This window comes from Ceratotherium simum, chromosome 13, assembly GCF_057802395.1.
Source record: "Ceratotherium simum simum isolate JZ-2026a chromosome 13, ASM5780239v1, whole genome shotgun sequence".
NCBI classification, from domain to species: Eukaryota; Metazoa; Chordata; class Mammalia; order Perissodactyla; family Rhinocerotidae; genus Ceratotherium; species Ceratotherium simum.
The window spans coordinates 47,631,262-47,656,327 of NC_141912.1; the positions used below are offsets into that span (position 1 = coordinate 47,631,262).

At 34.5% G+C, this 25,066-nt stretch overlaps 1 protein-coding gene across 2 annotated transcripts in view; it reads left to right on the forward strand.

The window, feature by feature from the left end:
* CD2AP (CD2 associated protein) overlaps positions 1-25,066 on the forward strand; it is a 139,380-nt gene that overhangs the window by 96,611 nt on the left and 17,703 nt on the right. For both annotated transcript variants that reach the window (XM_087438688.1, XM_087438689.1), the window contains exons 10-13: positions 1,335-1,371; positions 2,828-2,890; positions 21,084-21,249; positions 21,622-21,764. In XM_087438688.1, coding sequence (XP_087294814.1) covers positions 1,335-1,371; positions 2,828-2,890; positions 21,084-21,249; positions 21,622-21,764 — 409 coding nt within the window. The remainder of the gene's footprint in view (positions 1-1,334; positions 1,372-2,827; positions 2,891-21,083; positions 21,250-21,621; positions 21,765-25,066) is intronic.

Genomic DNA, 25,066 nt, shown 5'->3' on the forward strand with positions numbered 1-25,066 from the left:
TAATTTTATTGAAAATCTTTATTTTAAGGTACTGTTGATGTTATTATTCTGTCAACACATATTTGAGAGGGTAAGAAACTGTCTTTGCCTACTTACAGGATTTAATCTGTCTGTCTATCTTCTCACAGTGAATAAAGTGAGGCTGAGTAATCTTGTGCTTTTCTACAACTTGATCCCTTTTTTCCCCCAGGGAAGGATGGATCTAATTGAGTTTTTTTTTTTTTTTTAATTTTATTTATTTTTTCCCCCAAAGCCCCAGTAGATAGTTGTATGTCATAGCTGCATTTCCTTCTAGTTGCTGTATGTGGGACGCGGCCTCAGCGTGGCCGGAGAAGCGGTGCGTCGGTGCGCGCCGGGGATCCGAACCTGGGCCGCCAGCAGCGGAGCGCGCGCACTTAACCGCTAAGCCACGGGGCCAGCCCCTAATTGAGTTTTTAAAATAGCAGGAAAGAGAGTTACCAGACACACACAGTAAAACAGTCTACCATCTTTGATTTAAGCCAATGCAGAAATCTCTAACCTTTGCACTCTCTCACTTAGTTAAGTAAAGTACTAGAGCTTCCTCAATGGAGGCTTATTTTGTCTGAGGCCCTTTCTTTGCTGGATTTCATTCAATATTGAGCCGGCCTTCAGAGTGCTTTACTTTTATACTTTTCTTAATGAACACATTAGTTTTTTGGCTTTCATAAGGTGTTTACACGGTATTGATTATCAGTTATTTTTAATTTGGAAAAACCAAATTCATATACTTAGAAATGTGTCTTAAGTTTTTTAAGGTATTAAATTACCTTAAAAAGTGAATGCTTATAAAACCAAGAGAATTTGAATAAATTGAGGAAAAACAGATCTTTGCCTTTAAATTTCTCTTTGAGAGTTCTGAAGAATCAAGAGTGAAAACTAGATATATTTATTAGCTACTCGTTTTTTTTTTTTCTTTTTTAAAACAGTCTTTCTCTTTCTCTCTCTCCCTGCCACCCTTCCTTCTCCCTAAACTCAGCTGTTAAAGACGGTTAAGATGATGTGTAGAAATCTTACACTAGAGGAGGCAGGACAGAACATTTTTACTCATCATTAAGATTCATTAGGCTTATCCAACTCAGTGATAATTTTAGAAATATTTAAATTTTGATCAAGGAGGCATTTGATCTAACAGTAAATTTTTGTCAGTGACCTTTTGTGGAGTCATTAGGATCTCATTATTTTATAGTTTTTGGCAGAGATGGGAGGAGGAGAGATGTTTGTATAATTTAGATTATTAATAATCAGAATTTATCTTAACTATTAATATTTAATATGTAAGTGTTCAACTATTTTAACTATTATTATTTTAATAGAAACCAAAGAAACCACCACCTCCTGTTAAGGGTCCAGGTATGTAAGAAACATATTACTCAGTTTGCTATTTTTCTTATTTTTAAGTTCTAAAATGGTGAAATTGGGTCTTATGTAAACTATTTATTTTTATTAGCAAAAAACAAATATGATGTGCTATATACAGATTTTTAGAAATATATAAAAATTGAGTGTTCACATGCATTAATATTTGTATTTTTTTTTAAAGTACAAAATGTATAAAATAGGAATCTTAAAAATAATTTGGAGGGCCGGCCCCGTGGTTTAGTGGTTAAGTGCATGCGCTCTGCTACTGGCGGCCCGGGTTCGGATCCCGGGCGTGCACCGAGGCACCGCTTCTCCGGCCACGCTGAGGCCACATCCCACCAACAGCAACTAGAAGGATGTGCAGCTATGACGTACAACTATCTACTGGAGCTTTGGGGGAAAAAAAGGAGGAGGATTGGCAATAGATGTTAGCTCAGAGCTGGTCTTCCTCAGCAAAAAAAGAGGAGGATTAGCGTGGATGTTAGCTTAGGGCTGATCTTCCTCACACACACAAAAAAATAATAATAATAAAAAAAATAATTTGGATACTTATATATGTCATTTTGAGTTAAGAAAATCGACTATGTTTAAATCTGTTTAGAAAACTTAAGATATTGACCTGGCCAATTAGTTATTCTACCTTTTCAGATAAAGTCCATTTGTTAAAGTCTCAAACAAATGCTAGTTATTTATATAGTCTTCCTTGAGAGTGAGTGCTAAGAGTTAAACAAACTAGAAGAGTTTATTTTTATTTTTTTAAATAGTTGAATGAATTATGGTACACCTAGAAGAGTTTTTCAGGATTGAAGTTTTATAATCTGGCTCTTTTTCTGTTTCTATAAATTCTAGCCCCTAATTTCTAATTTTCACGAGTGTAGTACAATTTTTTTCCCTGAAAGATTTGCTGTTGTTTAGAATAATGTAAGTCCTCCCCTCCTCCATGGTCTCAGCTTTGTATTTGCTGACCTAATCCCAGAGCAAGAAAAGCATAAGTTAAAAGTAATTTTTATAAAAGTTGGTGTTGGAGGCTTTTTAGCCACTAGTCATATGGAGCTTTTAAAATTAATTAAAATTAAATAAAAAATATAATTCCACAGTCATAGTAGCAACATTTCATTTCTCAGTAGTCAGTATTGGGTAGCACAAAAAGAGAATATTTCCATCATCACAAAAAGTTCTATTGGACAGTGGTGGTGTAGAGAATGTGAGCACCTTCATTTGACAAAGAAAGAACTGAGACCACAGAGTTATTACTTACTCATGGTAATAGTGGCAGGTGTAGGATTAGATGTTGAGCCTAGTGGTTCTGGTACATTGTTCTTTCTGTTAAACCTCGTTTTCATCTGATGTTATTTTTAAACTAACTTTTACTTTTTAGTAGTATAATTGTCTTTGTGCTCTAAAACTTTTTTTTTTTTGAAGTATTAACTTTTGTTTTTTTCCTCAGCTCCAAAGCCTGAGTTGATAGCTGCAGAGAAGAAGTATTTTTCTGTAAGGCCTGAAGAAAAAGGTGAGGCTAATTTTTCCACTTTCAGAAAAATAATCTTCTTTTCGTTTTCATTGTAAAGAAAAACATCTCTTCACACTGAGTAATTTACAGTGATTTTTGACAGGTGTTCATTATTCACTTTGCAATGCTTGGAGTTTTCTGGGAGGGAGTAGTTTGTCAAGATGGATAGGAAATTAAGATTTTACTCAAATCGTTATCAATTTACATTCATTAAAAAGTTAAACTGTTATTTCAGTAACGATGTAATATTTAATCATAGTTATTTCAAATAATGTATAAGAAAACTTAGGTTTAGACAGTTATACTTGTATTAGTTTTATAGTGTCTCAGTTGAAATAAATTAAAAAAAATTCTTAGATATGAGTGAGCTCCTACTTAAAACATGGAAGTGATTTATTATGTATTATTTAATTTTCACTGCATTTATTTGTCGTGTAAACTTGGAAAGTTATTCTAAGGTACCATATTTATTTTGCTGAAAACATTATTTGGTTTTGTTATTGTTAATTTGGAGAAAATATCCTCTTCTCGTTATATGGAAAGATCTGCAATGGTTGTATGTAGTAGATTAGGTTATATTACATGCAAAAACTTAAATACTGTTTTAGAATGCTATTGTTTCTATTGCCAGTGTTTCTACGGCCTATCCTTGTCTCTTGCCTAAAATGTTACTGTATTCTCTTAACTGATTTCTCTCACTTTAATCCCTTGTCTGGCTTATGTTTAACATTATTGCCAGATTCATTTTTTTTAATAGACTATTTTTTAGGACAGTTTCAGATTCATAGAAAAATTGAACAGAAAGTACAGAATTCCCATATACTCCCTGCCCCTAGCCATACTCAATCTCCCCCGCTCTGAACATCCTGCACCAGAGCTGTACATTTGTTACAATCAGTGTACCTCCCTTGACACATTGTTATCACCCAAAGTCTGTAGTTTACATTAGGGTTTACTTCTCATTTTATGAGTTTGGAAAAATGTATAATTTGACAAATATATAATTGTAATATCACACAGAATAGTCTCACTGCCCTAAAAATCTTCTGTGCTCTGCCTTTTCATCCCTCCCTCCCCCAACCACTGGCAACCACTGATCTTTATATTGTCTCCATAGTTTTGCCTGTTTTAGAGTGTCACGTAGTTGGAATCATATAGGATGTACCTTTTTTCACATTATCTTCTTTCACCTTGTATTATGTATTTAAGGTTTCTCTATGTCTTTTCATGGCTTAATAGTTCACTTCTTTTTAGTGCTGATTAATATTCCAATGTCTGGATGTACCATAGTTTATCCATTCACCTACTGAAGGACATCTTGGTTGCTTGCAGGCTATGGCAATTGTGAACAAAGCTGCTATAAACATCCTCAAGCAGGTTTTTGTGTGAACATAAGTTTTCAGTTCACCTGGGTAAATACCAAGGAGTGTGATTGCTAGATCATATGGTAAGAGTATTTTAGTTTTGTAAGAAACCGCCAAACTGTCTTCCAAAGTGTCTGACCCATTTTGCATTCTCACCAACAGTGAACGAGAGCTCCTGTTGCTCCACATCCTGGCCAGCATTTGGTGGTGTCAGGAGCTGACTCTCAGATTACATTTTTGTTATCATCTTTTACCCTTTCTATTCACTAAATGCAGCAACCACACTCTTGTCCCTGAATATGTCGTGCTCCTTTACATCTTTATCTCTTTCTCATGATTTGTGCTCAGCATGGAAGATTTTTATATTCCTTTATTTGTTTTGTATTTGAGAATTTTTTTTTTAATTTATGATGCAAAAAACAATTTGTACTTAAACGTATGTCTTAATCTCACATTAGTCTTTTGTGATATAGCTGTTGTTAGGTCTGAGTTGTGGGTCAGTTTATTTTAGTACTTGGTTATAATATCTGTCCTATGTGAAAAACTCATCTTACAAAGATATGTAGAGCTAAATTTAAGAAGTAAGTTGCTCACTTCATTATCTACATTATATTCCTTTTATAGTCCCCTCCATCAAGTAGGAAGGGGTTTTGTTAAAATTCAGGTAGTGACTTCTCCTTTCCCTAAAATCAGTCAGTTGATCTTATAAACAAAAGGGGAGGTGATGCATCTTTATTACACTTATCTGCTCAAAGTCCTGGCCATGATGAAATAACAAGGACTGATTTGCCCTCCGGAAGTAAACAACCAGAAAACTGGACAAAATGTATGACATGGGACAGCAGGTAGCATAGGACTGTTGTCACTGAAATCAATGAGGCAAGCCTAAAATTACCCTATCTTGTTGTCTAGAAGCAGTTTACAGGCAGCAGAAAGGAGGAAACCAAACAGAGCCAATTTTCCTGCAGAGTTGAAGAGATAGGAGAGAGGAGTTTGGGGAGGCCAGGGCAGTTGCAATTTGTAGGCAGAGTGCTAGAATGCAGGGAACTGCACAGTCCCTGTAGGGCTTACAATGAAGCTTTGGCTGGGTGGCTGAATCACACACACGTGAAAGGAAACTTCCATAGCTGGAGAAATAACTGCTTGAAAGCATTTGGTGAAGCAATTTCTGGAACTCACAAATAGTTCATGTTCCCACAGACCACAGTGAAAAGACCTCATAAGGCATTGGATAGAGTCCATAAAAGGGTATGTCACCTTAGATTAAAGGCTTCTCTGCACTTACTTTGAAAACAGATTGAACTAATTCCAGAACAAAATTCAATACAAGTGAAAAGAATATTCCAAAGTCTAACACCTAAGAGTGTAAAATTGACAATGTCCAGTGTCTGATCAAAACTTACCAGGCATGGAAAAAAGCAGGAAAATAGCAACCCATAACCAGAAGAAAAATCAGTCAATTTTAACAGACCCAGAAGTGACAAGAGATGATGCAAATAGCAGCAAGGACGTTAAACACCTATTACAAATGTATCCTCTGTGTTCAAGAAAGTAGAAGAAAACGTGAACATGATGTTGAGAGAAATGGCAAATAGTTCTTGAAGAAGACCCAAATTAGACTTTTGCAGGTGAGGAATACAGTATCTGAAATGAAAAGCACTAGATGGAATTACCAGCAGATTGGACACTACAGGAGAAAATATTGGTGAACTGGAAGATACAGCAATAGAAACTATCTAAAATGTATAGAAAAAACCTAGAAAAAATTGAACAGAGCATCAGTGACCTGACTGACACTATCAGGTGCTTTTACTTATGTGTTTTTGGAGTCCCTGAAGAAAGGGAGAGATAGTGGGAACAGAAAAAATTTGAAGAAATAATGGTTGAAAAATTTCCAGATTTGGTGAAAACTGTAAGTCGACAGATCCAAGAAGCTCAGTGAACTCCAAGCAGAAGAAACATAAAGGAAACCACCTTAAGGCACATCATAATAAATTTGACAAAAAGCAGTGATAAAGAGAAAAGCACAAAGTCTGAAGGAAAATAACTGTCAACCTTGATTTCTCTACCTAACAAAAATACCTTTCAGGAAATGGAGGTGAAATTAAGACTTTCAGACAAAATCTGAGAGAATTCATTGCCAGCAGACCTGTGTATACTACACAGGAAATGTTAAAAGAAGTTCTTTTTGGCAGAAGGAAAATGATGCTGTATGGGCGTTTGAATGTACATAAAGTAATGAAGAATGCTGGAAATGGTAAATATGTCAGTAAATATAAAAGACTTTCTTTTCTTACTTTTGAATATCAACATCACCAAAACTCTTCATTGTAAAGATTTTAAAACTCTTTTTAAAGTCTTGGTTTCAAAGTTTGTGTGCAAATACAAGAATTTTTTTATAAGTGAAACAAGACAAATGTATAATGAGGGAAACAGTTGTTAATATTTTCAAAATGTTCTCATTAACCTGACATGGCTTCAGTAGATCTGGTGCAAGAAATCAGAAAAATGTCAGTGCTTTACCTAGTGACCTTTGGACATGTGCATTGAGAGAGAGAGTTAGTGTCAATCTGCATATTAAATACTGGAATAGGTTAAAAATTATTTCTTTTTAAATAAAAATAAACATAAATCAGAGTTCTACCCTTGTTCCACAGTCAACAGAGGGAGTTTTTCCAAACCATGGCTAGGGCCAGTTTGAGCAGCCTTAAGCCTTTTGACAGGAAATACAGTCTATTCCACCAGTATATGTGTTCATGACTTTATCTCTCTTATGATTTTAATTCCACAGAAGATATGCTTTGAAATGCTCTGCTGTGTTGAGGAGGAAAAAAAGCAGCTACTGGAAAACATGAAACTGATCACCCTACTATCCTTGGCTCTTAGGTGACTCCCCACTCTTTCATAGGATACTTTTACAAATCTTAAGAATGGAGTTTAAATCTTCACTGTCTGCTCCCTCTGCCAAATCACATGTGGGTTTTCTCAAACCTGCTTAGCAGTTTCTTTCCCCCCTATTTTCTCAAAGATTCTCAAATGCTGGCCATGCTCTGGCTTAGGAGAATAATAATATTAACATTTTGGAGCACGTTTTTTTTCCTAGCTTTTGGGAAAGACTTTCTCGGACATACCTTTCAGTAGCCCATCTCATTCTTGGTACCTCGTTGTATTCTTGGTATGAAATGTATATATGACAGGAAGGGAAGAACTGGTGTTTGTTTTGGAGTGCTAGAGAGGGATGCATATAAATGTGTAGAAGAGAATGTAACAAAAGCTCTGGTAGGCTTATAAAGTCACTTAAATGTTAACCTTTATGTACGTGTCTTTCTGCACGGCCCCAGTCACACCTACAAGAAGAGTATAATGGGCTGCCGAAGCCCAGCCTGGTTCCATAGTTTTATTAGTGGAGACAGTGAATCTATGCTTACTTTTGCTTGAGGAGCATTTCTTTTCGAGTTTCTATTACTGAAGTTGTAGAAGTCGAGATTGGCTTTTTTATTTTTCAGTAGATTCATAAACAGAACATAACCAAATAATAAACCTCTCCAAGCGGGAACTAAGCACCAATGTGTCAATAATGGCAATCTGGTTTCCTAATTAGCAGAATGGAAACAGAGAGTTGTGCTGGTGGATATTTGTTCTTGAGGTTTTCTTGTCTCTCATCTGGCACAGATTTTAGCCTGGCATTAAAGGCCAGCAAATTACTGTTGCTGGGAGGATGTAGTCACATCCGAGAATTCACTACTGATACCTGAGACTACAGATTTTGAAGATATTGTTGGCTGATCTCTGGGACTTTCAACCCCAGTAAATTGAATTGTGAATCTTACCCTGTCTCCCTGAAAAAGACTCAGGGTTCTACTGACTATGCAAGACTTTGTCTCTTACAGAGGGCTGTGTGGCTGCTGCTGATTCCCATCCAAAGGTCTAGTAGCATCATTAATTAATTCACACATTCACTGAACTAAAAATTAATAAAAACTATCAGTTGGATCTTTTGTTGTCTTATTCTTGATTCTTTGGGTGATCATATATATAAACCACCATCTGTATGCTGCTGATTACCAGTCAGTGTTTGGTTGGATTTATTGACATTCCTTACTTTCTTTGTACTTCCAACCTGTTGCATTTCATACTTTATGCCTAAAATGTATGTATACATTTTAGAATTTCTTTTATGGAGGATCCAATGGTGAACATGTTTGTTTGAAAATATTTTTTTTTCCTCCTCATTCTTGAAAGATATTTTTGCCTTACGTTGAATTCTGGTCTTGGTACATACTTCAAGCCTTAAATAGAAGGCTTGAGGTATCTCCTTTACATCTTTGCTTAGGAATATTTTCTTCTTCCTATGAGCCAATAAAAGGAATGTTTAATTTATGAAGAGTAAAAAATTGATGAAAATTGAAATGTAATGAGAAGGTGTGGATTTTCCAATTCACATGTTGGCCATGGATGCTTAAATCAGCATTCTTCACATTGCAGTGATTTGGAGATCAGTGTTCAAAATTTGCTTTTAAATTGTTATGTGCTCTGGAACCTTGGTGTAATACCGTTTACTTTAGTGTGAAATTGAAATCAAGATCCGTGTGTTTAAGACTCATTTAAGGCACTTATTGGAGGTACTGAACTCAAATGCCTTTTCATCTGTGACACAATCTGTTGTACGTAGACTGTTAGTTGAGAGCTGTGGCTGACTCTATTGTATTTTATATTTAGTGTGCTTACCAAAAAGGAGACGATACTTATCTCTAATGTTCTACAAAGAACGTTTTGATATCTGTGCTATGTCATTCCAGTTTGAACCTACAAATAATCTTGACCTCTTAAGAAGTAGCAAACAATATTCTTTATTATACTTAACCACACATGAAACAGACTTTTAGCCAATGTTACACATGCAATAACATAAAATCAATCAGTATGTATGAGGCAACTGGCTTCTGCTAATTACTAGGGAGATTTAAAAATTTTTTTTCTTTTTCATGTCTAAAAGTGATATTCTGACAATATGCGTAATAATGAGGATGTTTTGAGGATGCAGAGACTTAGAAAACTAGCAGAATGTGTTGACTGGAAAAGCGAAGGCGATTCCAGGCCACAGAAAGAGAGTATGAAAAGAATGAGAGAAAGCATAGCATAGTTGGGAAATGGGTATAGGCACATAGGAGGAGTTGTAAGAAACTAAGCTTAAGCTAGACAGGTAGCTTGGTACAGTTGTTCTCAGTTCTGGCGGTATTAGAATTAGCTGAGTGTCTTTAAAAAATATGGCTAGGATGCCGAGGATCGTCTCCAGAATTTTTTTAGGGTAGGACTCAGGAATTTGTATTTTTAAAGCTCTCTACATCGTGCTAATTTGAAAACAAAATTGAGAACCCTTTGTGTAGCTCATGAAAGGCCTTTCAGTACTATGGCAAGAAGTGTGTATTTAACTATTTGTTTATATCTTGCCCTGATCCAAAAAGGATTTAAAGTAGTGATAAGGGTCTCAGAATTTATACTATGGAAATAAAGTATGTGTGTGTTTCAGACAAATATGTGTGCGTGTTATATGACACGTGGCACATTAACTTAATATGTTTGAACGCTTCCTCTTGCACTTGGCGAAAAAATCCAGCTTACAATATTTTTTCTCAAAAAGAGACTTTCTTGATTACATTTGCCTTAGCTTGGCCTCCAAGGTTTTGAGTGATCTAGCCCGTCGACTTTTCTAATAGATCTCAGACTTGACTTCTCTTGCTCACTGTATGTGGTACAGTCCTCTGCTGTATGATGTTCATAGAACCCCAGTTTTTTTCCCTTACAGTTACATAGTATAGTACCCTTTCCCTGGATTCCATCTCTCTCTTGCACTCCCCTCAGAATCTTTTCATGGCTAATTTCTTCTCATTTTTCAGGTTCCAGCTTAAAATGTCCAGCATAATGTCACCTCCTTGACATTAGTCTTTTCTTTACTACTGTATCTAAAAGTAGCTATTTCTCATTATTGTATATCACACATTAATTTAGATACTCATTTTTTGTGTATGTCTTTTTCTGACACTTGACTAAACTCCATGAGGGCAGAGCTGGAAGATGTGTTATGTGTGTGTATGTGTTTGTATCTAAATCTTATTTGACATTGGTTCTCTGCATCCTTGCACAATAGGTATATAATGCATAGGGGATACTCAATACAATATTTATTATATAATTTGAAGGTTTTTAAACACTGATGTGACATGTCCAGATATGTTTTTCTAAAACTTTGTTCTAGTGCTGTTTGGATAGATGTGGTGGTGGTATGGATAAAAGGAAGTTGAAATGTTTTAAGAGCAAAGAACAGAAAATCCTTACTCAAATTGACTTAAACAATAGGAAACAGTCTCGCATAATTGGAAGTCCAGAAGTAGGAGTCATATGACCCTCAACTCAATACTTTCATTATGGACCTGGATTATATCTCTCCCTTTATTTGGCCATCTTTAATGTCTGTCTTCAGATTGATTTCCCTTGTGGTCACAAGAATGCTGACAGTGACAATCAGGGCAACATGATTTCTTGTTCATTTGATAGGAAACAGAGGAAAACCTCTCCACAACTGTAGAATGTAAGTCCTTTTCAGTTTTTTGGATGAATTTTGGGCACTTGTTCACTTCTAGACCAGTAAGTCTTGTAAAAAAAAAATACTATGCACTTACTGGCTTGGTGTGATCATATGAAGGTAGGATGCATTTGATCAACTACATTATCTGCTAAATAGATATATTTTATGAGATATGTTTATCTCTTCATGTAGAGATATATTTGGACTCTACCATAAGGAAGGTGGTTTAGGTTTTACATTAGCACATCTTGTTGGCTCATTGGATCCCAAGGGTTGTGAGGATGGGAAAAAGAGATAGGCGATATGAAATAGAGGCAGTTTCTGGAGGAAAATATGTGTGAGTTAAGCTTTTGACATAGCACTTGGTAAGAATATAGGATATATGGGAGGAACCTTGGCTAAGAGTTTGTATTAAGCATTTCTTTGGAAGGTGCTAGCCTGGCAGTTAGCTATTAATTAAGTTTATGAATTTGGGTAAGATTATCCAAGAAGATTGCTTAAAATGAGAATGAGAAGAGAGCTTAGCATAGAGTCTTAGAATATGTACATTTAAGAAGTTGTTAGGTGAACTGGAACACTTGGAGAAGACTGATAGGGAATGGTCATAGAGATAGACAGAGAATGATCAGAGAGTGATATCTTAAAAGCTGAGACAGTAGATACAAGTTGAAGTTGAAGCAGAAGATTCTTCTGGCAGTGACAAATGAGGACCAAATCTGCTGCTGAGAACAGCTAGAAAGATTGTGTGAAATATATACATATTTGCTAGAAGTCATCTGTTAGAAGTAGGAGAACTGCAAAGGAAATGAGAAATTATAGGGCCGAGATCTAGGAGAGGAGGGGAGCCTGGTAATGTAAGTCTGGCGTTTGGGCCTGTGTTTTCTTTTGAGGCATTTGCCAATTCTGAAAGTGGTAGCTGAAACTATGAAAAGAGCTTTCAATAGATTTTTGGATTCAAGGAGATAAAAATTGAAGTTCAGGGCCCATGAAAAAGGAGATAATCTTAGTAAACTCTAAGATTTTGAGTTGGGTTCTCAAAGGACTTCCTTTAGGAAATGTGAAATGGAAGTAGAACTAGCTCTCAAAAGTGCTTTAAGCCCAACTTCTAATTGTCTCAATCCTTGATTGGAAGAAGATGATCTGAGATTTTTACTGACCCTGAGCCTAGCTGCCTGAAGCAAAAGTAAATCTTTATTCCCTGGAGAAGATGACATCATCTAGAACTTTAAATTATCTTTGTATATTTTCACATAAATGTCTTATGTCTGGTACTCCTTCAGAAATAACCAGACATACTTGGAGATATGACACATGACTAGAAACCAACAAGAAAAAATGGAACCTGGCCTGCAGGGGTTCCAGGTATTGGAGATGCCACCCACAAGCTATAAAGTACCTTTGCTTAATATATGTTCAAAATAATAAAAAGCGTGATCGATAATTTTGGCAGAACTAGAAACCATATAAATATAAACGTATGTATCAGTGAATATAAGTGTAAGTGACTGTGTAAATATATATGATATGTGTGTAGGTTTATGTATATATACCCACACATGTTAACATACGTGTTGTATATTTTCAAAAGAAAATTTCTGAATTGAAGATTAGAGGGGTAAAAAAAGATGGAAAAGATAGAAAAGATCTTAAGAGACATATAGAATATAGTGAAAAGGTCTAATATATGTGCAATTGAAGACCCAGATGGGGAGGAGAGAGAATGAAGCAGAAACCTTATTTGAAGATATGATGGTTTCCAGTTTTCCAAAAATGAAAAGCAAAAAGGCACAGAATCAAGAAGTACTATGGAGCCCAACCTGGATATATACAAAGAAAACTACCCCATATACTTGTAGTCATGCTACTATAAACAAAAGAGAAAGATAATATTGAAAGCAGCCAGAGAATAAGACACATTAACTTTAGAGGAGCAAAAATAAGACTAACAGTTGCTTCTCAGTAGAAAAAAATGAAAGCCAGAAGACAACAGAATGATGTCACCAAAGTGTTAAAGGAAATAATTGCTAACTTAGAATTATATTATATTGCCAGTGAAAATATCTTCAGAAAAAAAGATGAAATAAAGACATTTTTAGACCAATCAAATCTGAGAGAATTTGTTATCACTGGCATGCTAGTACTATAGGCAGTATTAAAGGGTGTTATTCAGGTAGAAGGGAAGTGATTCTAGATGTAAGATTGGAGAGGCAGAAATGAAGAGCAACAGAAAGGCTTAAATAGCTAGGTAAATCTAAATATTAACTTATGAAACATTAATAATGTCTTCTGGGCTTTCATTGAAATAAAAGCACAACAAGACAGCGGGGGCAGGAAATAGAGTTGAAGTGTTAGGGCAGTAGAAAAATTTATATTTGACTTTAATAAGTTAAGAGTGTATGTTGTAATCTATAGGCAACAAGAAATATGTATAAGTAATAAGATAATAGTAAGGAGAATATGGAATAATAAAAATTAATACAAAGAATGCAAGAAAGGAGAGCAAATGAAACAGACCAAGCAAGAAAAAAATAAATAGTAATTATAGAAAATGTAAATGGACTAAAAATTTTAATTAAAAGAAAAACTGTCAGACTTAAAAAAAAAAACTGCAACCTTATTCTGCTAATGAGACATACTTTAATGATAAGGATTCAGGAAGGATTAAATTGAAAGAAGGGACAAAGATATGCCAAGGAAATGTCAATCAAAAGAAAGCTGGTCTCACTATATTAATAGCTGACAAGGTAGACTATAAAGCAAGAAGCATTATTTAAGAGAGACATTTAATTAAGGTCATGTGATTTGTAACCAAGTTGCCATTGCAGTAGAGGAAATATGAAGTAAATCATGTTGATTAATTGATATGCACATGAGAAATAAATCTTGACCTGTACCTCACATAATACACAGATTTGCATCTGGAAATAGGTTGATAGGTGCTTGCCTTGTGACCAAAGTTGTACTATAGAGCAGTGGGAAAGGACATTCTTTTCAATAAATGATAGTGAATGAAGCTTGAACCGTACTGTATATGTGCATAAAAGTCAGGTTCATGGCTCTAAATTTTCTACAAAATAATATAAGGAAGTATTTCTGTGTCCTTGGAGTAGGAAGCTATTTCTTTAACAGGACACATAAGGCACTACCAGAAGGCAAAAGATTGATTGTGTGGACTGCATTAAAATTTGGAATGTCTGTTAGAAAGACATTGTTGAGAGGATGAAAATTTATGCCCAAGAGCAGGAGATGATATCTACAACACAGATAAGTGACAAAGTGCTAATATTCAGAATATATAAAGAATTCTACAAATGAATAAGAAAAAGACAGCCCGATAAAATACAGTTAAGAGTCTTGAATAAACATGATATTTGTCAAAGTATGAAAAGTTACTCAATTTCGTTACTCAGCAAGGAAATATAATTTTGAACCAAAGTAAGATTCTCACCAAAATTGGTGGACATTTTAAAAAAGACTAACAATACTAAATGTTGGTGAGAATACGGATTAGAAGAACTCCCAGGGCCGGCCCTGTGGCTTGGTGGTTAAGTGCACGCGCTGCGATGCTGGCGGCCCGGGTTCGGATCCCGGGTGCGCATCGAGGCACCACTTCTCTGTCCAGCCTGAGGCCGAGTCCCACATACAGCAACTAGAAGGATGTGCAGCTGTGACATACAACTATCTACTGGGGCTTTGGGGGCAAAAAATAAATAAAATCTTTAAAAAAAAAAAAAAAAAAAAGAAGAACTCCCATACACTGTTGGTGAGAATGTGAATTGTTTTATCTAATTTGGAGAACTAAGGTTCAATGTGTCCATAACCTGTTACCCAGCACTTTCACTCTCAGTTATAAACCCAGCAGAAATGTGTGCTCCATATGTGTGCCAAAAAACTCAAATAAGAAAGTTTAGCATAGCATTATTTATATTGGTCCCCAATTGGAAACAATACAAATGTACATCAGCAGTTGAATGGATAAGTAGAAGTATATTCATATACCAGTATACTATATAGCAACAAATAAATGAACTAGCATTTCACACAGCAATGTGAATCTTATGATTTCATTGATGTAAAGTTAAAATATGCAAAAGTGATCTATGGTGTTAGATGACACCTTTGAATGGGAGCAGTGGAGTAGTAACTGGGAAGAGGCATGAGGGGAACTTAATGTGTCTAATGTTCACTTCTTGGCCTGAGTGGTGGTTACTCAGGTGTTGACGTGATAACTTCTTGAGCTTTGTACTTGTGCTTCTGAAAATATGTTATACTCCAGTTTAAGTCACTTTAGTGAGATAAATATGGGTAGATTTTTTTTGTTCTAAATTTTTCTAAAATGTTAAGAAAATAGGTTCAATTAAGAATACACTTTCTACTTTTTGGATAGTACTGTATTTTTCTCTAATGCATCTCCAAGTGAGCACTGATAAAGAGTGGAATATTTGGGGCTGGCCCCGTGGTGTAGCGGTTAAGTGTTCGCGCTCTGCTGCTGGTGGCCCGGGTTCGGATCCCGGGCGCGCACCGATGCACCACTTGTCAGGCCATGCTGTGGCGGTGTCTCATATGAAGTGGAGGAAGATGGGCACAGAGGTTAGCCCAGGGCCAGTCTTCCTCAGCAAAAAAGAGGAGGATTGGCATAGATGTTAGCTCAGGGCTGATCTTCCTCACACACACAAAAAAATGAATGTAATATTTGATTTTTCAGTCAGAATTTATGCACTTGTAATCATTAATGCTTTGGTGCTGGTATTATTACTTATTTTTCTATTCTTATTCATACAGCAGGGAACTAACCCTCATCTGAATTAATAAATGGATTAATATTATGTACAGTGTTAGTAATGTATTGTCATATTCTGTAGTAAATAAGATAAGACATTTTAGTTATTTTGCTGAATTTTGTTAGCTGCCATATATTTTAGGAAAAAAATTTATACACTTATGATAATTCTTCTTTTCTCTATCTTAAATTATCATAACAACTGTATCTTACATATTTCTTCCTTTGGGCATTTAGATAGCTAACATAAGACTTTTTTTCTTAAACCTACGTTTCCTTTTGTTTTTGGTGAATTTCTAGCTAAACTAAAATTCTACTATGCACACTTGGTTATCCATAAGCAAAAGAATGAAATTGAACCCCTGCCTCATATTATATACAAAATTTGACTGAAAATGGGTCATTCACATAATATAAGAGGTATAAAACTAAAACTCTTAGAAGAAAACATAGGGATAAATCTTCATGGCCTTGGGTTTGGCGATGGATTCTTAGATATGACACTAAAAGCACAGACAACAAGTTTAATTGGACTTCATTAAAATTAAAAATTTTTGTGCATCAAAGGACATTATCGGGAAAGTGAAAAGACAAACTACAGAATGGGAGAAAATATTTGCAAATCCTATATCTAGTATCTGGAATATACAAAGAGCTATTACAACTCACTAGCAAAAAGACAACCCAATCAAAAAATGGGCAAAGGACTGAAATAGACATTTTTCTGAAGGAGATATACAAATAGCTAATAAGCACGTGGCAGAATGTTCGATGTCCTTAGGGAAATGCAAACCAAAACCACAATAAGTTACCACTTCACACTCACTAGGATGACTGTAATAATAATAAAAATGGAAAATAACAAGTGTTGGCCAGGATGTGGAGAAATTGGACCCTTCATACATTGCTGATGTGACTGTAGAACGTTTCAGCTGCTGTGAAAAACAGTTTGGTAGTTCCTCAAAAAGTTAAAGATAGAATTACCATATGATCCAGCCATTCCTCCTAGATATATACCTGAAGGAATTGCAAAATGGGTACTCAAGCAAATACTTGTACATGAATGTTCAGAGCAACATTATTCGCTATAGCCGAAAGGTAGAAACAACCTAGATGTCCTTTAACAGATGAATGGATTGTGCTATGTATATATAATGGATATTATTCAATCGCAAAAATGAATGAAATAGTGATATATGCTACAGTGTGGATGAACCTCAAAAACATTATGCTATGTGAAATAAGCCAGACACAAAAGATCACATATTGTATGATTCCATGTATATGAAATATCCAGAAAGGTAAATCTATAGAAACAGAGTAGCGGTGGTGGTTGCTAGGGGCTGGGTAGAGGAGGGAATGGAGAGTAACTGATTAATGGAAACAGAGTTTTCTTTTGGGGAATGAAAGCATTTTGGAACTAGGTAGAGTGGTGGTTGCATAACATTGTGAGTATACTAAATGGCACTGAACTGTTCACTTTAAAATGGTTAATTTTATGTTATGTAAGTTCAACCTTGATAAAAATAAATAAAATCTTGTACTCAAATACATTGCCATCATATATTAATTATATAATAAATCAACACACTATTGTTGATTTAGTCATAGATATACCAGAAATGATGAATCTTATTTTTGTCATCCTTGATTTCCATGAATATTAAATGTGTTCTTTTGCTTTAGAATAAACTACGGAATTGAATTGATTTCAAGCTATTATTTATATATCTGTTAAAAGAAGTATGTTTAATTAATCAGTGAACTTCTATTTAATTTATCCTTTAATATTTTTCCTAATATTTTCTATAAAACATCTTAATATTTTCTAGAAATTTGTTTGGCTGACTATTGGCTTATAGTTAGAATTGGGGAGTTTTGGCTTTCACTCCTGGTGGTGTAATTATATGATGTGTTATTATATTTTGAGGCCATATAAAAATGGATTTTTGTACCAAATGATGACCAGGGTTTTAGTAGACTAAGCTATATTTTCAAGTGATCCAAGGAAGCTATACATAAATAATAAAACTGAAACAATGGAGGTTATTTTGTATTTTCATTGTTGTTAGATGAAACTGTAATTTTGAACAAGTGGTTTACCCGTAGCCTGCAGTGTTTGTTCAAGATTCATAATTACTAGTTTCTGATTGATACGATATCTCATGAAATTAGTTGTGGTCCTGTGATAGACATTCTTTTCACAGACCACATGAATTTTGAAAATTACTCAGTATTACACTTAGGAGTTTCTTATTTTTGCATATATGCCTTATAACATATTTTTACTGACTACTGTAGCATGAATATCAAATATGTGTGTAATGTCAATTTTAATACTTGTTCTTACTACCTGAAATATCAGGAACCAAGTATTTCATTATGTATAGTACCGTGCCTTTTTGGTGATAAAACTGTTTTTATTGACAAGGAATAAAATTATTTTCAATGTTGTTTTTCTCCAGCATTTTTTCTCGTCTATTTCATAGAATTAGTAAATGAAATGGTATTAATAAAAGTCCTAGTACAATGGTGAGAATTACAGGCATACCTCATTTATTGCTCTTTGCTTTATTATGCTCACAGATATTGTGTTTTTTAACAAATTGAAAGCTTATAGCAACTCTGTGTCAAGTCTGTTGGAGCCATTTTTCCAGCAGCATTTGCTTACTTCATGTCTCTGTGTCACGTTTTGGTAATTCTCTCAATATTTCAAACTTTTTCATTATTATTATATTTGTTCTGGTGACCTGTGATCAGTGATCTTGATGTTACTATTGTAATTGTTTTGAAGTGCTATGAACCTCGCCTGCATAAGATGGTGAACTTAATTGATCAAAGTTCATTTACGCTATACTGTAGTCTATTAAGTGTGACTGGCCTTTCCACCGACCAGGCTGTTCCCCCATCTCTTCCTCTCTCCTCGGGCCATCCTTTTACCTGAGACACAACAATATTGCACTTAGGCCAATTATAACCCTACAGTGGCCTCTAAGTGTTCAGGTGAAAGGAAGAGTTGTGTATCTCTCACTTTAAATCAAAAGCTAGAAATAAGCTTAGTGAGGAAGGCGTGTCAAAAGCCGAGATAGGCTGAAAGCTAGGCCTCTTGTGCCAAACAGTTAGCCAAGTTGGGAATGCAAAGGAAAAGTTCTTGAAGGAAATTAAAAGTGCTACTCATCAATAATAAGAAAGCGAGACAGCCTTATTGTTGATATGGAGAAAGTTTTAGTGGTCTGGATAGAAGATCAAACAAACCACAACATTCCCTCAAGCCAAAGCCTGATCCAGAGCAAGGCCCTAATTCTCTTCAATTCTGTGAAGGCTGAGAGAGGTGAGGAAGCTGCAGAAGAAAAGTTTGAAGCCAGTAGCCTCGGTTCATGAGGTTTAAGGAAAGAAGCCATCTCCATAACACAAAAGTGCAAGGTGAAGCAGCAAGTGCTGATGTAGGAGCTGCAGCAAGTTCCCCAGAAGATCTAGCTAAGATGATTAATGAAGGTGGCTACACTAAACAGCCTTATATTGAATAGAAGATGCCACATAGGACTTTCATAGCTAGAGAGGAGAAGTCAATGCCTGGCTTCAAAATTTCAAAGGACATGTTGACTCTCCTGTTAGGGACTAATGCAGCTGGTGACTTTAAGTTGAAGCCAGTATTCATTGACCATTTCAAAAATTGTAAGGTCCTTAAGAATTATGTTAAATCTACTCCGTCTTCACTCTATAAATGGAATAACAAAGCCTGGGTGGCAACACATCTGTTTACAACATGGTTTACTGAATCTTTTAAGCCCACTCCATAAGTTGAGACTTACTGCTCAGAAAAAAAGATTTCTTTCAAAATATTCCTGCTCATTGACAATGCATCTGGACACCCAAGAGCTCTAATGGAGATTTACAGTGAGATTAATGTTTTCATGTCTGCTAACACAGCGTCCATTCTACAGCCCATGGATCAAGGAGTAATTTCAACTTTCAAGTCTTATGATTAAAGAAATATATTTCATAATGCTGTAGCTGCTATAGTGATTCCTCTGATGGATCTGGGCAAAGTAAATTGAAAACCTAGAAAGGATTCACCATTCTAGATGCATTAAGAACATTCATGATTCATGGGAAGAGGTCAAAGTATCAGTATTAACAAGAGTTTGGAAGAAGCTGATTCTAACCCTCATGGCTGACATTGAGGGGTTCAAGACTTCAGTGGAGGAAGTAACTGCAGATATGGTGGAAACAGCAAGAGAACTAGAATTAGAAGTGGAGCCTGAAGATGTGACTGAATTGCTACAATCTATTGCTGTAATCTCTTGATAAAACTTGAAGAGATGAGGAGTTGCTTTTTATGGGTGAGAAAAGAAAGTGGTTTCTTGAGATGAAATCTGCTCCTGGTGAAGATGCTGTGAAGATTGTTGAAATGACAACAAAGGATTTAGAATATTACATCAACTTAGTTGATAAAGCAGTGGCAGAGTTTGAGAGGATTGACTTCAGTTTTGAAAGAAGTTCTACTGGTAAAATGGTAAAATGCTACCAAAGAGCGTCACATGCTACAGAGAAATCATTTGTGAAAGGAAGAGTCAGTCAACATAGGAAACTTCACTGTTGTCTTATTCTAAGAAATTGCCACAGCCACCCCAACCTTCAGCAACCACATGCTGTTTAGTCAGCAGCCATCAACATCGAGGCAAGACCCTCCACCAGCAAAAAGAGTATGATTCACTGAAGGCTCAGATGATGGTTAGCATTTTTTAGCAATAAAATATTTTTTAATTAAGATATGTACACTGTTTTTTAAACATAATGCTATTGCACACTACAGTATAGTGTGCAGTAGTGTAAACATAACTTTTATATGCACTGTGAAACCAAAAAATTTGTGTGACTCGCTTAGTTGTGATATTTGCTTTATTGTGTTGATCTGGAACCCAACTCGAAATATCTCTGAGGTATGCCTGTATAAATGTAAGCCTGTAATTTTCTCATCTGTGGTTAATCAATCTAGCTTCAGTTTCTCTTAACATTTGATTTTTTTTCTTTGTCATTGAGATTGTTTTTAAGTAAGTATGTTAAATGGCACTAGAGTTCCTACTTATATTCAGTTTCAGAAGGTGGTCTGGATTTAAGTCTAGATAATATTGTTCTCTACTTAGAGTAAAATTATATGTGGTTGTATTTGAGTAGAATACACCCCTAAAAGCAAAGGATGTTGGGAAGACAGTAAGAAGCAGGCGTTATTTGTTAATCAGAAGCTTATTAGTGGTCCTTCTCCACAGCAAAGTAAACTTTTTTTTAGATATTTAGGTTTATTAAATTATAACTTAAAACAGATAAAACAGTGCACACCACACAAATAATGTTTCTCTTTTTGTGTTTCACACTTTTCCAGCCTGACATTATCTTTAGGAAATAGAGAAACCTAAATAGTTCTGATTGTTTATAACTTATTACATATTTTTAAATAATCAGATGAAAAATCAGTGCTGGAACAGAAACCTTCTAAACCAGCTGCTCCACAAGTCCCACCCAAGAAGCCTACTCCACCCACCAAAGCCAATAATTTATTAAGATCTACTGGAACAATGTACCCAAAGCGACCTGAAAAACCAGTTCCTCCACCACCTCCTGTAGCCGGGTAAGTTTTACCTAATTTTAAGTTATTGATTGGCCTACCTTTGACATAAATGACTCTACTGCCTTTCTAAATTTCCAAGTAATTTTTAAAGTATTTGTTTTGCATATTTTTTCTATAGACTGTAATAATTCTTTGTTAAATGTTAGTCTTATATTCATACTAGGTGAATACACTCTTATTAAGCTGTTTTTACATTTCTGATTTTATTGTGATTAGTCTTAGGGTAGAGGTTTATGTTTATGGAAATAATTTTATAGAACAGAGAGAAAAACCAGTATTATAACATCTTTACTGTCATTAAATTACAATGTTAAAAAATGTCATGTTTGACATGCAAGTGATTTTTGCATATGTTTGATTTTCTCATTTCAGGATTAATGGGGAAGTTTCTACCATTTCATCAAAATTTGAAACTGAGCCAGTATCAAAACCAAAGCTAGATTCTGAACAGTTACCACTTAGACCAAAATCGGTAGACCTAGACTCCTTTACAGTTAGGAGCTTTAAAGAAACAGGTAAGTTAATGTGTAGAAAAGTGGTGTTAAAAAAAGGTGCCAATATAGTTTTCAGAAACTATTTAAAATAAGAAATTTGTGTATGCAATTTGTGTGTGGATAGATACAGTGGAAAAATAAAACTAAAAGAAGATAAACGGGCAAAATATTTATGGTTCACTTAAGCTTTTTTACTGGTCAGAGCACTGAGATGGATATTAAAAGATCATCCATTTATCATTCTTATTCCTTCGTGATGGAATTACCATACCACCTAACTCAGGCAGATATGAATACATTTTAGTTTTAAAAGTTTAAAAATAAAGAGGTGACATAGACTTTCAATGCCAGCACTAGATTATATTTAAGAAGATTTTTTATTTCTTCACTTAATCTCAAGAAACTTTTGTTCCCAAAGCAGGAAAACAGACTTTTTATGATTCTCTCTCTCTATATATATATCAGCAAGCTTTACTTCTCTAGCTAAATATTGTTCCTTAAGGTTTAGTATTGATTTTTTAGCCTGTTAGTCATCTTTATTTGTCTCCTGGTCTTTTTTATAAATCTTAGTTGTGAAATTAAAAACTTGAAACAGAGAAGTTTTAATAAAGGTCTCACTATTAAAAGTATTGCACAATCATTACTTTGTTGAATGGTTATTGTATAGTACTTTGCATTTAATTTTTTTACATTTTCAAAGCACTTTCTCATATGTGTTCTTATTTTATCTTTATAGTAGTTCTAAGAGGCAGATGCTATTTTTCTCTACTTTTCATCTAAACAAAGTAAGCTACAGACACATCAAATGTCCAAGGTCACATAAGTCAGAAGAGAACTCTAAGTCTCCTTTATATAAAGTGCTCTGTGATAGTCTTTGAAAAATTTTAATGTCTTAAAATAACTTTTAGCTTCATTATTAACATTTCATATTTATATTAAACTTCGAGGCCAGTTACGCTTAGATTTTTTTGTCACTATATTGTAAAATGTGCTACTTATTACCTTTCAGTTTTTTTAGGTGATTTTATTTGTCTTCCCTCTTTTAAGTTTGCTAATACAAAAGCTCTGACCTAAGCATGGCCTCCTTCAGTTTTTTAATTTGATTTTTTTATAGATCCTTTCCTCATGTATTTGGATCCTCCCTGCTCTGGATGAAGCCATATTCATTAATAATTTTTGAAAATTGAGATGTTGATTGTATTTGAGAGACATTCACTCAAGTAGATTCAATATGTTTTATCTGGTGAAAATTGTTCTTGTTTACTTAGTTAAATAAAAACAAAAAAAATCTTTATTTTTTAAAGAATATCCTTTATTATTGAGGTTAGTGTTAAAAAATATAATTCTATATGTTCTTATTGTTTTCTCTTTGATGTAAAAATCAAAGCTAGAAATGTGTTTTCAAAAGTAATAAATGGAGAAAAAAAGATGAAGTGCACAATTTTAACTCTGGAAATAAAAAATCCATTAGTGTTATCTTTTGAATTTCCACAATTTTCTGCGCTCTTTATCTTAGAAGCCTTAAATTTTAAGAAGTCTCTTTAGGAGCTGAAAGAGTAATATTTAGAGCCAATATTTTTTTCTGTTTCTTTTTATCATTCTTGACATTTGCTTTATTTAGTTGTCTCAAGGTTATGGAAATTACAAAAAAATTTAAGTAAATTAAAACAAATTTTCACTTTTTTCAAAACTTTTTCTATATACAGTCACCAGCAAGCTTTATTTTCTTTGCTACATTTCAAGTAGAAATAACACGTATATCAATGTCAGACCTATTGGTGGTTTACTTTGGTTTTAGTCTCAGTTCTTGTCTCATATCCATAGCCATTATTTGCTCTTCATTAAAAAACAAAGAGGCTTTGTGGAGCAGGGTTTGAAAATTTTTAATTTCTGGTTTGTGTTTTTCTTCAAATGAGTAAGAAAGTCATTTAGAGAGGCTGAGACTTACATAAGGTCAAAAAACTAACAGCTAACATCTAAGCTGCTGTCCTTTATTTCTTCCATTATCAGAGTGCCTTTGGTGTACTGCGCTTACACCCTATAAATTTTGGAAATTGAGTTCATCTTAAGTAGCAAATATTTACTGAGCAAGCATTATATCTGCAATACCGTTTTAGGCATAAGTAGTATGCTCAGATAAAAGGCATAGCTGCTGACAGCAAATAGCTTTTGTCTCAAATCTCAACTCAAGCTATTCCTTATTTCAAATTTCTAATTTTTAAATTAGAATATCTTCTGTTTTTAGCACTTGTAGTATAAAAGTGCTGTATAAAAGAGGTTGTACCTCTTTTTTGAGATATTGACACCTTAAAAACCATGTTCTGCATCAAATACAACCTCAAATTTGGCATTAGGTTGAGGCATATTTTAGGCTGAATTTGTTTTAAATTTTTCAAATAACATATGACACTAGCCCTTTAACTTAAGTTTCAGAGAGTTTGAAACATATGTGAAACTCTCCTTAGAGTTTCTCATTATGTAAAATAATAATTTGGGGTGAAATGATATAGTAGGCAGCACACTGACATTGCTGTTAAAAAATGTATATTTTAAATTATTGGCTGATTGATCCTTGGTGTGTTTCTACTCTTAATCTATTTTCTTGCTTAACAATTGAATGATTCAATATATCTATGATACCTGTTAGAATAACTGACATGGAAGTTGTTATAAACTGTTATTTCTTTTCTTCTCTCCCCTCTCCTACGTTGTTAATCCCATCTCATTCTGTTTCTGCTGTTATCTGTAAAGGATCTAAATTCCTGATGCTACTCTTGGATACGATTTTCCTGTACAGTCGTGCATCACTTAATGCCTTTTGAGAAATATCTCATTAGGCGATTTTGTCCTTATGCAAACATCATAGAGTGTACTTACACAAATCTAGATTGTATAGCCTGTTACACACCTAGGCTAAATGGCACTAATCTTATGGGGCCACTCTTGTGTAAGTGGTCCCTCGTTGACTTGAAACATTGTTATGTGGTACATGACTGTATATAAAACCATATATAAACATACATATGTATATATAAGAAAAACATTCCAAGAATACTCAATTTGGTTTTCTTTCTTTTTTTTTTCAAGTCCCTCCATATATATTCTCATATATGATATAAGATAGTACTACGAACTGCAGAGCTGTTAGAAGTATGTTTTAATTTTTTTTTCTCTTTTTCAAACACTTCATCAAATATTGGTTTATGGTAATCTCATTGCTACTACTGGTTATGAAGTTCACATGCTCTAAATATTTCTAAAATAGTAAATTTTCTAGGAAGTAAGATTTTGCAATTAGTTTTAAAATATAAGATAGTAAATTG